The sequence below is a fragment of the Lampetra fluviatilis genome, chromosome 36 (genome assembly GCF_964198595.1).
Source record: "Lampetra fluviatilis chromosome 36, kcLamFluv1.1, whole genome shotgun sequence".
In the NCBI taxonomy this organism is placed as follows: Eukaryota; Metazoa; Chordata; class Hyperoartia; order Petromyzontiformes; family Petromyzontidae; genus Lampetra; species Lampetra fluviatilis.
Window position 1 is genome coordinate 707,511 of NC_136310.1, and position 15,251 is coordinate 722,761.

Below are 15,251 nucleotides of genomic sequence, written 5' to 3' on the forward strand. Positions count from 1 at the left end.
GCGTGACATTGCGTGACATTGTGTAACCAACGCTCGCGCGTGACGTAATGTAATCCACGCTCGCGCGCAACATCATGTAACCCACGCTCGCGCGTGACGTCATGCAGGCGTTTGCTGTCTGCGGGCAGCAGGGGGTGCGTTGATGGGACATTGGCGGCATGGAGGGACTGAGGCTGCGCGTGGCCAGGCGGCGACTGGAGCCGCGGTCACCGCCGGGACGTCTCTGGCAGAGAACATTCACAGCTCGTTGAGCGACACACGAGCTTGAACGCGCCCAATCTCGGCAGCTCAGCAGGACGGAGCCTGCTGGAGGATGGGAGACCGCCTGGGAAGGCCCCGGTGGTGGTCCGGGCTTTTGCGGTCTGCAGGGGGCGGCTTTTGGTGCTCTGCCACTGCAAACCAGCTGGGTAACTGGATACACGGGATTTTTCGTGTAACAAATACACATTTATTGATTGGTTTCAAGGAATTTTTATTAATCAATAAAAGTTGCATCTGTACCACAGATCCTCCAAGGATTCATTTAAACAAATAAACAGCAAATCACCCTCGAACAAAAACACCTCACGGAATTATAAACTCACATAACACGACCCAGAGGTAAATCCTCCTATCTGACACCACTGGGGGGGGGGGGCAGCGAGAGGTGACGATATCCTTCAAGGTCATGGCGACTACTACACTTAAGGTCAAGCTCACGTCTTTCACGCCGACAACAATGCCAACGTGAAACCAAGGCACGCGGTGAATTAACAATCAATGATTTCCTGCCCTTTATAAAGCCACTGTTGGACAATGGCCTCCCCACGCCTTGTCAGCCATCAGAATCAATTCACCATTCTGGTCTCGGAACGGTGGACAACACCAACCACAACCTTCCTGGACACTCACCGAGTTCCTCACTGCGAGGCGGCGGCGGCGACACGGGAGTCGTCAACAAAGTGTCAGCGTGCGCTAAACAAGTGGTGTAAATTCTACATTCCCATGACAGACACGAGTATGTCCAGTCGGCGGCCACTCTTGTGACTTCCCACCCACACAGTGGTCAATCATTGCATCGAGCCGGGATGGACGGCGGGCCGAGTTAACCCTCGGTGAGCAGTACTTCAACTTACAATATAGACGAGTCACCTGCTGTGACAACAGAGGCAGCCCTTTGGATGCGACTGCAGTCACGCGAAACGCGACTGCCATCCGGCTTCCGTGGCTGTGAATGCATCCCTTGTGATGCAGGCTGAGAGGCCTGGGAATCGCGAGCCATCGCCGTGGACGGCTGGGTCAGGGAGCTCACTCGCACGTTGCAGCACACGGGGCCCACGATCCAATTCCAAGGTTCACAAATCATTCGCACCGGTGGAATTAAACAATGCGTGCCATCTGCTGGATGCACGTGAAAGGTCCTGTGAGATTATTGGCAGGAGTTAGTGATCACACGTGTGAGCGTCTGAGCCGAAATCCCAATATTTTCCAAAGATTAACAAATAGCCTCCATAATAACTACACCCACATTCCAGCTTGCAAATGAACAACAATACAGAGCTGTAACAACAAATAACGGACCTCAATGAGCTGTTACCTGGTTAAAGGGCCGTGAAATTAATAACTGAATATCGGGATACATTCAATACTATTCGCCGCTTTTATAAATATACTTTATAACAGCAACACAAGCAGTTCCCCACATACAGGCACTTTCCCCGTCGTATTCTTCATTACACAAGATTGTCAAATATAAAAAGTTTATAGTCTTCGTTCCGTCACCAAATACTGCACAAAAACCTCACTGCAGTAAGTTTTAGATTTTTGTTGCAACATTGCCACGACCGGCTCAGAGGCCAATGAGGGCCTGCGGGAGGCTTGTGCGTGGTGATCCACTGCACGGCGGGTGCAGAGGGGGAGGCGCAGAGGCCCCGCCGCTCTAAGGAAGCCGCCGAAATGTCGACGCCTCTCCGCCTCGCGCCTCTCGCTCTCATTGCGAGATCGATCGGCCGCAACCTGCCATGAAATCCGCACTGCGTGGAGGTTGAGGGAGTGGCAAATAAAGTATTGAAATGTCCAGGGAATATTTGTAACACCCCCATTAGATTTGCCCTGTATTTCTCTACAAAGCACCACACCATTTTATATTTAAATAAAAAAACGAAAGTATGAAAATAACCATCACCACCCATACAAGAGGCCCAAGTCCCCAGTTCCCTGTGGCAGACGCCACGTGGTCGGTATTTAGTCCCGCGGTCCCTGGAGCCCGTGGAGCCGGGTGCTGCACCACCGCCTCTGCCGCCTCCCTTGCCCTCGTCACACGTAGACCCCAGGTGGCACCTTGGTGGAGCTGGTTGGCGCCTTGGAGGAGCTGGGGTAGACCAGGAAGAGGGAGAGCTGGCCCAGCCCCAGAAGGGCTCCCAAGAGGTTGGGCACCTGGAGGACAGCGCAGTGGAGGGAAGGCAGCAGCAACACAAGGCAACAGGGCCAGAGGTTACGGGGCCAGCGTGGAAACGACCACGTGGCTGCGAGAAGCCTGGGTACTGATGCTGCATGTGTGCAACAGCACCAAGCGTGGCTTAACCTCACAAGGCTCCCACCCTGAGCAGAAGCCAAGGTCGTATGTGTAGTCTGATGTCTACAAAGAAAAACAACTGTAAAAATGCGCTTAACCCAGGGCAATTCGATCCCTGAGCGATGTGCAGGAGGCAGGAAACCCACAGAAACGAGGGGGGTAACACCTAACGCTCCGGAGAGATCGATTCAATTACCTTGCAGCCAAAAACCTACAACACGTTTTTAATTCGGATCTGAAACAGCCCACATTTTTTTAAAACCAAACATCAACAATCGAGTGCATTTACGTGATCCACAGGAGCAAATTATAGCTAAAGGCTACAACACCTGGTATTCCCAGCCAGTCTCCCATCAAAGTGCTAACCAGGGTCAACCAAGCATCGAGCCTGCGACTGGGTGCGTCCGAGGTGATGTGGCGGTCGACGCCGATGGAAACCCGCGACGTCAATGCGTCGTGCCCCATGCCCTGCGCTTGGCGCTGTTGTTTACCTCGTGGTGCCCGGGCTGCACTCACCTGTATGAACATGTCTTGCAGCATGAGGCCGTAGATGAACCACTCGGTGCCCACCACGAGGTTGGCGGCGCACAGCGGGAAGGCCAACGACTCGGTGCTCCGCGAGCGCACGACCTCAGCCTGCAACGGCAGCAACAGGTTTCAAACGCGCATCTCGTACTTACAGAAAACACACGCAACAAGTGACGGGCACGTCCATAGGGAGATCTAGATATTTCTCAAGGGGTGCTCGGGGGAGGGAGGGCAGTCATGAAACGTGAAGCCTTTTTAACTCGTGCACTACACTGCACTGCCGAGTAGCGCATACAATACACAAACAACACTCGACGTCCGACCACATAGCCCCATATAAGTGAAATCAAAGTACATACAGCAAATATTAGGTAGAAGTAACTTAAGAATCGCACAAACCGAATGCCCGTATAACAATGGAAACCCGTAGTTGTAGTGTACGGGCATGCTGCACTCGATGTGTGTGCACACTGCGCATGAGGTTTGGAGGTTACAGGGGGACTTGCGCGGTGCGTGTGCTGTGCGTGGCAATCATAGTGCGTGTGTGCGGTGCGCATGTTTAGCGTGTTGGCACTGTGCTGGCGTACGAGTGTGGCAAGCGGGGAGCCGTAGTTGACGACGGTCCACAGCGTGCACACCATGCCCAGGTGAGGCCGTGCAGCGTCCTCGTCCTCCGCCAGGTACTTGACGTAGAGCAGCACCGCGTAGAGCAGCAGCGCGGGCCCCACCATGGTGCGGTACAGACTCCGCTGCGGACACACGGCACTCCACGTCGTCACCACTCTCTTCATCGTTCAAAATCATCATCGGCGATTATTCACTTCTGAAAGCCTTCCCAAGCTATCACCACCTCTCACGATCCCGCGATACAATTACACTGACAGGTGTGGCTGCAGTTCCAAGATTGAATTTCGTATCTATCAAAGTGCATGCAGGCATGCGTATACTGCAGAGTAACAAGCCAGAGACTATAAAACAGGTTTTTTTTGGGTTAGATCGCGTAAATATTGAAACATGTCGTTAAACCCGCCACCACCCAACACAGCCAAAAAATAAGGTTTGACACGTAAAAAGAAAATGCCAATTCTTACAAGTACAGCACACCGGTGTGTTAGAGAGCAAAGCCACATTTACAATCTGAGTACGACGTTTCATCAGGCTTCATCAGGCGACAGCCAGATTTGTGGAAAAATCCTCCTGTTTCGTTCCTTAAATAAAAAAAAGATGTGATGACATCACTTCTAAGCCCTTCTTGAGCGAAGTGGGGGGGGGATTCATTAATTCATATGAATCGCAATGGGTATCCATTGCCAGTTGGGTTATTTATATGGTAATCAACGTACATTATATGCATGTGCATTAGCCAGAGACCGCTACCCCAAGTGCAGACACATTCCTCTGGGCGTGCGTTTTATGCGGGCGACGGCAGGCGCAGAGATTCGTCGTCGTACACGGAGTCTCTGGGAGCCGTGAGCTCGGCTGCGGACGGGGCTAGAGCTCGCGCTTGCGAGGGGATCCCCGCGAGGGAGGGGGCACCTTGTGCGGCGTGTTCACGTAGAAGATGATGGAGTAGAGGACCCCGATGGACGCCCCCACGGCATTCACGTACACGATGGTGGGGTCACCCAGGAGCAGGCCGTACCGCAGCCACAGTGTGCAGCTGCACAAAAAGACAAAGATCCTCCGTATAGCCTTAACAGACTGTTGGGGCAAGTGCTGTTCGCGAGCACCTACGAAAGCCGGCTCGGTACAACACAGCTGCACGCACACACGCACACACGAGCCATCAGCACCAACACACACTACCAACCTGGCTCACACACGCAACACATGCATAATGAACCTGATTCACACACGCAGTCAAGGAAGCCAAAACACACGGAGACAAATATCTCCTGTGTGGCCTACACAGAGTATTGGGGCAAGTGCTGTTCACAAAACATATGAAGTCATCCCAATTATCACCTTTGGCTCCCCAGTCGTGATGTTTAGACACTGCACCAGGTATTAATTTACGGCTGTGTCGACCTAGATAGGGGCCAGGGTCAGTGCAGCTATTCGGCACTGTTTGTGGTCATGAGCAGTAATTGAACTCAGGTCACTGGGGTCATAGCGGAGTGTGCTAATCACTGCACTACTTCTGCCCAGACAGAGGACACACGCGCACACCCAAGACCAACTCAGCCAAGGGTATTAACACGCATGCACGTACACAAAGATCCCTCGTATAGGGGTATTAAACACGCATGCACGTACACAAAGATCCCTCGTATAGCCTTAACAGACTGTTGAAGCAAGTGCTATTAGCGAGCACCTATGAAGGCCGGAACGGAACACGAGGGGGTGGGTGGCCAGCACCACGCCCGACTCCCTTTGTCTCCCAAGTGGCAATGTTTACCGGTTCAAATAATCGTAACTGGTGTTGGCTGTGAGCGGGAATCGAACTCGAGTCGCCGGATTCATAGCGTAGCACGCTAACTGCTACACTGCCGCTCCCCACTATACACACTCACATACACGTGCAGGAGTGAAGACCATATTCTTTAAAGAGACGTCATTTCCATTCATCAAATCTGGTTTCCATGAGCGATTTAAGTGTGGCGTTTGACAAATACCAAGGGGAGGGATATTTACATCGTGCGACTGTGCAGGAATAAACCGGCAACACTGCCGTATTTGCCCAGCACAGTGGCATGTTTACAGTGGCCGTGTTTACACAGACACACAGATAGCTGCCAATCACAGTGAGGCAGCTGCCGTCCGCGTTACAGGCTCCATCTGTCAGGCAACCAGCACTCGTCTCAGCACTCCAGAGCCCCACGCGCACAGTCCTTTTGTCGATCCACTGCTGGATGAAGGCCTTCCCGTGTCATGCGAGTCTCGGGGGGGTTATTTTACCATACTTCACCACACTGGTCAGTGCAGGTTTGGCGAAGCGTCAAAATACAAATGCATCTCCAAACTGTGTAGAGAGCAACACGCGAACAGCTAAAGCGTAACGTAAGCAATGAAACAAAATGTTCAATCCAACCGAGGAGAGTAACATTTACCTTCTCAAAGACAGATCCGTCTCGTGTTCTAGTTGACATCTCTGTGTCATCGCATGGCACCCTCGATCCGTTCCTGACCTCTGACCCAACTTTGCTGCACCAATGGGCACATCCGAGCTCTGTCTACTCACCGTACAGCCGCCCCTACACCCCCGAGACACAACGAGGCTGAACGCACTCCTTGTTGCCGCAACCCTGATTGGGACGATCTCCATGACCTTCACCAGAGCTTCCCCTGGCGCACACATACCTGTTGTTCAGGCAAACCACGCGTGGACGTGTGCGTCGACGGCTAATGATGCTATTCTCGCGGGCGGCTTCCTTACAAACGGAGGGCAAAGCATCATGTGCAGCAGCACTTGAGTTGCATCAGCCCCGCACTCCGATTAGCACGGTTAGCTACGTACGGTGCGAAAGAAGTTCGACATACATACGTACATACAGCCCCGTTAAGAGAGACACGGGCGTTGCGGGGGCACGCTAGGCCCGTTCGGCCACAGCCACGAACCCAGCCGGCACACTCTCCCAGGAGCCATGGAAATGCGGAGCGAGTCACGAAGGTCCGGACTTATGCCGCCGTGGCTGCAACGAGCCAGGCATCCTCACCTGACGCAGAGAGACACGAAGGGGAACATGGAGAGCCCCAAGGTGCTGCCCTTTTGCTTGATCTTTAGACAGATGGAGCTGGAAGACAGCGCAGCAGCGCACAAGATCAGACACCGCCCTCCGCCCAGCCATGTGTTCCAGGATGAAATCAAACGATGACTGTCACAGCAATGTCATTCGCTAGTAACGCCCCTGCAGGAATAATTAGGTTTTACATCCAACCGCCTGACCATCATTATCAACTATCATCATCATGATACACCCCGTCATCGTTCACACCATAACCAACATCAAGAGTGTTAACTGCATTATCATCTTCGTTACCACTCACATCAGCTCCATCACATTACACATCATCTTCATCGCTACTCCTCGCCACCGCCACTATCATCATCTTCTCCATCGACACCACCATCACCCCCATTGCCACCATAACCACCGCTGTCACCATTTACTACATTATTACTAACTTCAGAATGCACCATCACCACCAATATCCACCACTGCCCCAACCGTCAATTAACACCACGATCACAAAGATCGATCACATTCACCACCTCCACTACCCCACCAGCCTGGTATCAAGTTCGAGTGTGCTCACTAAAGCAAGTAAGAACTCAAGAGACCAGGATCAGTCTCATTTGTAAGAGTGAGCTGGGTTGCCAAAAATACACGAAAGCAAATTGATTCCAATTAAGTACAACAATAAAGCCAATATAAATCGGCGCAAAAACAAATGCATTACAAGAGAAATAAAAAAACACTGCAAAAAAAGTCAACATTTAAGAAGATAAATTCCCTGTAGCTATAGTCGGCTCGGACAAATAACTTTTGACATATTTCCGAGCCAACTGTTGCGACACGCGGCTGACTGGTGCGGTGCGTGGACCGTACAAGCCGGAGAGGAAGGAGAGGATGGTGCAGACGGACGCCACCGCGAGCAGCACGGTGCGCAGGGTGGCCATGGTGCCCGGAGAAACCATGGTGGTGCCGCTGGTGCCGCTGGGCACTCAGGGTCGCGACCTGGAAACACGGCGGGGACACGGGGGACATGGGGCCCACAGCCGTCAACACCACCATCATTAGCACCAGCGTCAGCATTGGCACCACGGTCACCACCATCATTAGCAACAACCGCCATTCGCCACTAAGTGGAGGTGACGTCACCACGACGCTTGTGCCAGGCTATGTGCACCTTGAGGCTTCGTGAAGTGTCGAACGCCCACTGGCAGGAGGTCACGGGGCAGATCCAGGTGCCACGGGTCGACTGACTGAGATGAGTGGCATCAGCCATCTCATCTCACCATCATTATTGGCACCACTGTCACCACCATCATTGGCACCACACCGTCACCATCATCATCATTGGCACAATCACCACCGTCACCAACATCATCATTGGCACCACTGTCACCACCACCTATCTCTACCATTTTCACCACCATCACATCAACATTTCCTTTGCTTTACACCTACCCGTATATACCAAATTACTGAGTGCACCCGACTGCGTCAGCTTTTGGAGGCTAAGCCTGGGTCGTGCTTCAATGGCAGTCCCAGGTGTTGTAGGTTTGGGCAGCGAGGTGGCAGCAAACAGAGATTACTGAATCTGTATGTGCGGCGTGGAGCGTTACCCATGGCGATCACCAGCTGTTGGCAAATGGGGCTGCAAGGGGACCAGCATGTGGCAGTGAATCAATGGATTATTGTATCTATCTGTATGGATATTTTTTTTCAATAACCCCCTGGTATCATTGGCGTTTGCTTCCCACGCGTCAATCACTCATTTATGTAATTGGCAAAATATCCCAATGCAGCAGCACCCTCTTGAAAACGAGTCCTGAGACTCAGCGAGGCTGTCCTGTGTACACAGTATCATCGTGATGATGGGACACTGGTCTCACGGTGCATGTATGCTCAGTACAGTCGTAGTGACAGCACAGAGGTTTAAACAGCACAAGGGCAGCAGCAGACAGCGGAGGCAACAGCAAAGAGACCACAGAGCCAAACATATAGCCTGACAAACAGCAGCACAGGCAACAGGACACAAGTAGCACTGATAGCCAAGCACATCGTAGGCAAGGAAACACATCACACAACAGCACATCACACCACAGCACACTACAGCACACCACATCACATCACACCACAGCACATCACACCACAGCACACCACATCACATCACACCACAGCACATCACACCACATCACACCACAGCACACCACAGTACACAGTACGCACATCACAAACAACACACCACACACGACAGCAAACACGGTACTGTACACACTACACACGCAGCACTGTACACATACCAAGCTCGACGCAGAGTGCACACAGTGTACACATCGCACACACAGCACACTCAAACACCACGCACACACAGCACACACTGCACGAACAGCACACGCAGCACACACCACGCAGATGACGCGCGGGCAGGACGCGGGCCTCCCCGTCTCCACGTGCGGCCTCCACTTCCTGGTCGGAGGACGTGGCAGGAGGCGCGGACTTCTGTCCGCTCACCAACAACAACAACAGCAGCAGCAGCAGCAACAACACAGCTCACACTCACTCACTGCCCACTCACTCACTGCCCACACACTCACGGCGCGCGCGACTCGCACGGAATAATCCCAACATGTAAAGCGCACGAAGACTCACTCGGGTCTCTGTCCTCACTCCGCCAGGGCACGCCTCCCGCTCCCCTCCCTCCCCCCGACTCCACTCCCACCCTCGACCACCCCGACTCCCCCCCCCGGCTCCCCTCCCACTTCCCTCCCCCCACTCCCCTCCCACCCCCCCGACTCCACCCCCCACCCCGGCTCCCCTCCCACCCCCCCCGACCCCCCCGACTCCCCCACCCCCCGGCTCCCCTCCCACCCCCCGTCCCCCCCCACCCCGACACCCCCCCCTTACTCCCCCCCCTTACTCCCCCCCCCCCCGTGTCCCCCCAGTCCACGTGCGCGCGCCTCTCACTGACCACGTGCGCGCGAGCCGCTCGCGCGCGTGGCGGGAAACTTCCGGAAGAAGAAGACGCAGCAGGAGGAGGCGGAGACGGCGGCCGCCACCGAAACACGCGGCGCGGTCGCCACGGCAACGCGTCTCCAGGCTGGGAAGCGGCGCGCGAGGCAGCAGCTGGTAACACGAACAGCGTCACTCTCGCGATTAGTCACGCTACTTATATTTGTTTTACGCGCACACACACACGTATATATATCAACCCCCCACTATTATAGACACTATTCTACTTGCACAGTATGCAATCATAGTAACGACACAATGTGTATACAAGTTTCACACTGACCATGCTCGGGGTGCGATCTCGTGCCGCCCGTTCTGGTTGAGCACCCGCCCCGACGTGCGACCCCGAGCTGTGGGCTTCGTTCTCCCGGCGCGGCAAGTTTCTTAAACCCTCACCCCCTTCCTCCCGGCCCTGGCCCCTGCCCACCCAGCGGTTTAAATGAGCATTGTTCAGTATGATAGGAGGACTTCCATCCGATGTACGTGATGTACCATTGGCATGACAATGGCGATAAGAATCGCTGCTGTGCTGACAGGCGTGTGTGGTGGGGTAGGAGGGCCGCCCAGGAGATGGATCTCCCCATGGAGGAGCCGCACGAGTGTTCGTCTCTTGCCGAGGGCGAAGCCGCGATGGGTGACGGAGCGGCCGCCGAGCCCGCGGCAGCCGACGAGACGCGGGGCACGGAGCGTGGCCTGGCCGATGACGATGTGGGAGAGCAGCAGCCTGGGCAGCGGCAAGAGCAGCAGGGACGTGCAGGTGCTCTTGATGGCTGAGGGCAGCCGAGTCGGGAGGGGGCTGTGGTTCGTGTTCGCTTCGCGGTGTTGTCCTGCACGCGGGTGTCAGCCAGCACTTCGAAGACACGGGTCGGTGATGACTCGTGCAGATTGTTTTGAGACTCTTAAACCCACAGGGCTGAGGTGACCAGGAGATGGCAGTCCAGCAAGTAGGTTTAAAACAATTGTGTGGGGTTTTGAGTGTGACTCCTTTTTATCAATTTTGACTTAAAACTTTCGTGACTGCAGGAAATCATATTCTTGGTTCTTTCGGTAAAGTCACATGAATAGAAAATTTAAATAAATAAAATTAGCTTTTATTTTTCATTTATTTGTATTTTCTATCTACGTGAAAGAATCAAGATTATCCCTTATATATTGGGGTTTTTTTTCTAGGCACAGTACTTCAGTCATATGCAAAACTCTCATGGAATTTAGCATATCCCAATGAAGCAGGACCCTCCTGAAATATAGCCTTGAGACTCGTTGAGTATTTTCTAGAAAGTAATAATTTTGCAACGAGCTGGATGTCTCACTAGCACAGCCACCGTTGCGGTGGTTCGCTTACAATTACATTGACAGGCCAATCCCTCACAATGCAGTGGCCACCTCCACAGCTGCGTCGTCGTGGAGGTAGCTCAGCTCTCCGATCTCACATTTACACGAAAATTCCATCTCTAGCCCCACCCACTTACCCTTGGGGTAAACCCATCTCAAACCTATATAACATCCTGCTTCAGCAGATATGTTTCACCTGATGACGATTGCTTGTGTTGCGATCGAAATGTCGTGATATTTTTCTTATTTTTCTATCTACGTGGCTTTACCGAAATACCCAAAGAATATAAAGTAATAATTACCGTGCAATATGCTGGTTAATCCTCTCTCAATGTATAGAGTGGCTTTATATGCAGCACAGTACTCTCAATTCGTCTCAGCAAAATTCTCAAGTAAATTTAACCTAAATCCGGTTCACAACACTTTGTAGATTGTCGGCGTTGTTGCATTAATAATTCACTTTCAATTTTCTTCATCGAAATATTTCACCTGGAAAATCCCTTGCGAAGGAACACCTCATTGACAAGGCTACCCAGGCTGTCAAGTGACGCACGCAGGCCACCTCTAAAGATCCTGTGACGTCTTTCCCAAGAGTAGGCCACTGAGTGCCAGCATCATGGTACAAATTTACTACGTTTAAAAATTTACTCACAAATTACTCAGTTGGATTTTTACATTAGCAATCATCTCCCCCTACTGGCAGCTGTGCAATTATATACTATACAGTGAACCTATGCAAACAGATAACTAATCTTCTGCATGAAATTACGTTTATATTCCTATAAAGCATGTGTATGTAATTTATGGTGTTTAGTTCTGCGCAATTTTTCTGTTAACCAAATGTATAGTTTTCAATCTCCAGCATACAGGTAAAAGTCTAACATCTATCTGCAAAGAGGTGATGATGATGAAGCTCTCATTGCTGGTGTTGCTCAGGCAGGCAGTCCATAGGCGCTGTGAATCCGTGTTGTGTGTGTGTGGCTCTCAGCCTGGGAAGCCGAGCACAGCGCTGCTGAGATGGAAGGAGATACTTGGGCTCTCAGCCAGGAATTAGACTCCAGGCAAGTCAATCCGTCACTGAACTCAACAAATGAACCCTCCACTCGAATAAGCCATTGTTACACAATGCTATGTGGGAAGACGGTTTGCATCTTTTTCTCGCGTGTTAAGATGTGTGTGCTGATAACGTATCCTACTACACATACGCTTCGTATGAACTGGCTATGCACAAGCATTAGGTTTCCATCTTCTTGATTTTCATATTTCCAGTTTTAACTGCGAGTCGCATCAGCAGAGAGTGGCCTGCTAAACAAATGCTGCTCTGCTACCTGATGTTACAGGCAAGATCTTCGACCAACACTGTGGCTGTTTCATAGCAGCAAATTTATCCGGAAGACCCATTGGGTGACTGATCGACATGCCATTTATATATTTATACGGAGAAGCAGACCGCTGTCTGATTATTTATTATCCATTACCTACGTGTTCTACCATTGTATACAAGCGAGCATGTAATGTTGTACTACCAGTAGATCACACACACAACACGTTTAGTGTATAATCAAGGAATGTCCGTCTCTAACAAAACTGTGTGCTACGTGCACAGCAGCGCTGCTCTGCAGGAGGCTCCACAGCACGCGGAAGGTGTGCGGTTGACACACGCGGAGAAGGCTCAGCTGTACACACTGCGACGTCACCTCGACCAACTCTGGGAGGCCAAGAGCCAGACGGAGACGCTCATTCAGCAGACTGGGTCAGAACGCCCTCACGGTGACACAGCAGAGTCCCCATGCCGTAACACAGCAGCAGCACAACCACGAGGCGCTGTAGCTGCTGTGGTCGTAGTGAAACCGTGGCGTGTGAGTGAGGATGTCCCAGCTTACCGCTGCTGCTGCTGTGTTGCCAGAGAGGAGCTGCGAGGGAGCCGGCTGAGGGAGCAGGAGCTCCGCAGGGAGCAGCAGATAACGCAGCAACAAATGCGGCAAGCGGCGGACGCCACCAGCACGTGAGGAGGAGGAGGAGGGCCTTGGGAGCCACGCGGCGTCCCGCAGGCGCCGCGTGTCCCACCTCGCCAGAGCGCTCGGCGTCGTCTGACGAGTATCGCCGTTGGTAGATCCTCGCTCTTGTTCACAAGCGCGATGGTCTACGTTGCCATGCAACACATCAGGTGTCAAGGTGTCGCTCTCCCTAGGAAGAGTTTTTGTTTGTCTCGGTGTCCTGTAATTAAACATCGCTCTCTAACACATTGGCAGCATCGCACTGTGCATGTCACGAGACCCACGTCGATTGCGTTGGATTGTACGTTTTGAGTTTGTGTTAAAGGTAAGGGTGTGTTTAAGTGATCTGTAACACTGTTTTTAGTTGCATTATAATTGAACGTTTTTATTCACTTGACGTTTGTGCATTTACGTGACAGTATAAATCTGAGCCATTTACTAACAGATGCCATTTAAGGAAAGGCATGTGTTCATGTTTAAACACAATTAACTTGACCTGACACATTTATTTGACACCCTGGGCTCTGCAAGAAAGGACAGGGAATGTAGTCTTGATGCTATTGAACTCAAATAGAACTGTCTACGATAGCTGTGATGAACAATGACCTCCTTACACGGTTCACCGACATGAGTCATGCTTGTTTTTCCAGTGCCGCTATGTCCCTCTTACAAAGACAAGAAACACGAACGAAGGAGGAGGTGGATACAGAGCTGGCACTACAGGACACCCTCAGCCAGACTATCTCCCAGCACCAGTACGTTCTGCACAATTCACCACTGCCCAGTCATACTCAGTGGACATTAACACAGTCACTTACCCTTTACTGGATAGCTATCTGCAGCTGCTAAGCTGCCTATTATAGCAAACACAAGATATGTTTCCCGCTTTTGTTTCAGGTTAGTAACACTACCTGGCGACTTGCTGGCGAATGGACAGGTTGCCTTTGCAATTGTATCAGTCTGCTAACAATTTGGCGGAATAACATTTTTTCTATTTTAACAGAAAGCCGAAGAAAATGTAAGAAATTAAATAATAATATTATATTATTATATTATTATATTTTTATTTATTTTCTTTCTACGTGACTTTACTGAAAGAACCAGAGTAATTCCTGCAGTCACGAAAGCTTTGAATCTAGTTTGAAATGTAATAACTTAACTGTTTGCCAAGAACATGATACTGAGCGAGTGTCGCACTACCGCGATCGTCATCACTGGCTGCTTTCTCTCCTTTGTGAGTGGGAATTGTCGGAGCACGAGGTACAGTGAAAATGTAATGTGTAGACATTAAAACCAGGACTTCTGCTCTCAGCAAGTTCTTATCTGCTTACAAAAGTCGTAATTTATTAGCCTATATGAACATTCTTTCACAAAGAGCAGGGAAAAAATTGTTGCCACCTTAGATGGCACTAACAAATGCAATAACATATTTAGATGTATGTACTGTCTAATTGCAACTACATCCCAAGATGCTGTACAGAAACAGTGGGCATATATTGATTTCACGGAGAGAGGCAGTCGGTCTTCGGCAGATTAAACACGGTCTTGAGCCTTGCAGCATTGACAGGGGCAAGGAGTGGACATGACGGATGGCTGGGGGAATGGAACTCCAGAATATTGGGGCAGCGTGGACTAAGCTTGCGGTGCATGTGACATGCCCCCATGGTCTAAGGTTGCGATGTGTGTTTGACGTGCCCCCGTGGTCTAAGGTTGCGGTGTGTGTTTGACGTGCCCCCGTGGACGAAGCTTGTGGTGCATGTGACGTCCCCGCGCCTGCCCACGTGCGCTCCAGGCTCGCACTGTGCGCCCTGGACGTGGAGCTCGGGCGCTTTAGCCAGGTGCAGCAACACGTACAGGAGGCGGAGCACGCCATCGCCACCCAGCAGCATGAGCGGGCGGAGGGGCGCATCGCGTTGGAGACGGCCAAGGCCACCGCGGCACAACGGAGCGTGGAGGCGTGGGAGCGGTAAGAGAGAGCGGCGAGGTGGAGCATGGTCAGATAGCCCCCATGGGCCGCACAGCAAGGGGGGGCCCTCATCCAGAAGTGGGTTGACAATGCTGTGCATGTACACGTTTAATGGATTTCCTGCTCAACTGGCTATGTACGGTGCGAAATAAGTTCAAGTTCAACTGAGCAATCAGGTGGTGCTCATCTCCTGT

General features: G+C 51.8%; 2 protein-coding genes across 4 annotated transcripts in view; one reads left to right on the plus strand and one right to left on the minus strand.

Annotated features, from left to right (window-relative positions):
- Nucleotides 1–464: 464 nt before the first annotated feature.
- On the minus strand, nt 465–9,457 carry LOC144944998 (sugar transporter SWEET1-like). Of its 2 annotated transcripts, none has more exons than XM_078873140.1 (7): nt 9,403–9,457; nt 7,633–7,761; nt 6,739–6,816; nt 4,619–4,742; nt 3,670–3,831; nt 3,071–3,190; nt 465–2,415 (listed from the first exon to the last, which is right to left on the minus strand). In XM_078873140.1, the coding sequence occupies exons 2-7, from the start codon at nt 7,719–7,721 to the stop codon at nt 2,296–2,298; spliced, it is 693 nt and encodes a 230-aa protein (XP_078729266.1). In that variant the 5' UTR covers nt 7,722–7,761; nt 9,403–9,457; the 3' UTR covers nt 465–2,295. The 2 variants fall into 2 exon arrangements, with proteins under 2 accessions (XP_078729266.1, XP_078729267.1); XM_078873141.1 differs by lacking the exon at nt 9,403–9,457 and adding an exon at nt 9,159–9,391.
- Nucleotides 9,458–9,773: 316 nt separating this feature from the next.
- CFAP74 (cilia and flagella associated protein 74) overlaps nt 9,774–15,251 on the plus strand; it is a 28,923-nt gene continuing 23,445 nt past the window's right edge. The window contains exons 1-7 of one of the 2 annotated variants that reach the window (XM_078873137.1): nt 9,774–9,879; nt 10,317–10,519; nt 12,083–12,155; nt 12,701–12,847; nt 13,001–13,099; nt 13,742–13,846; nt 14,884–15,057. In XM_078873137.1, the coding sequence (XP_078729263.1) occupies nt 10,333–10,519; nt 12,083–12,155; nt 12,701–12,847; nt 13,001–13,099; nt 13,742–13,846; nt 14,884–15,057 (785 nt within the window). In that variant the 5' untranslated portion in view covers nt 9,774–9,879; nt 10,317–10,332. Of the gene's footprint in view, nt 9,880–10,316; nt 10,520–12,082; nt 12,156–12,700; nt 12,848–13,000; nt 13,100–13,741; nt 13,847–14,883; nt 15,058–15,251 lie in introns of those variants that run through there. The other variant, XM_078873138.1, reaches the window with a different exon arrangement.

Bases quoted from the DNA above. Each gene is read 5' to 3' on its own strand.
- LOC144944998 (XM_078873140.1), bottom strand. From the start codon at position 7,721: ATGGTTTCTCCGGGCACCATGGCCACCCTGCGCACCGTGCTGCTCGCG. The intron at 3,191-3,669 runs GTACGCCAGCAC...CTGCCGTTGCAG, and splicing joins GCTCCCCGCTTGCCACACTC to GCTGAGGTCGTGCGCTCGCG. The intron at 2,416-3,070 runs GTGAGTGCAGCC...GCTGTCCTCCAG, and splicing joins TGCAAGACATGTTCATACAG to GTGCCCAACCTCTTGGGAGC.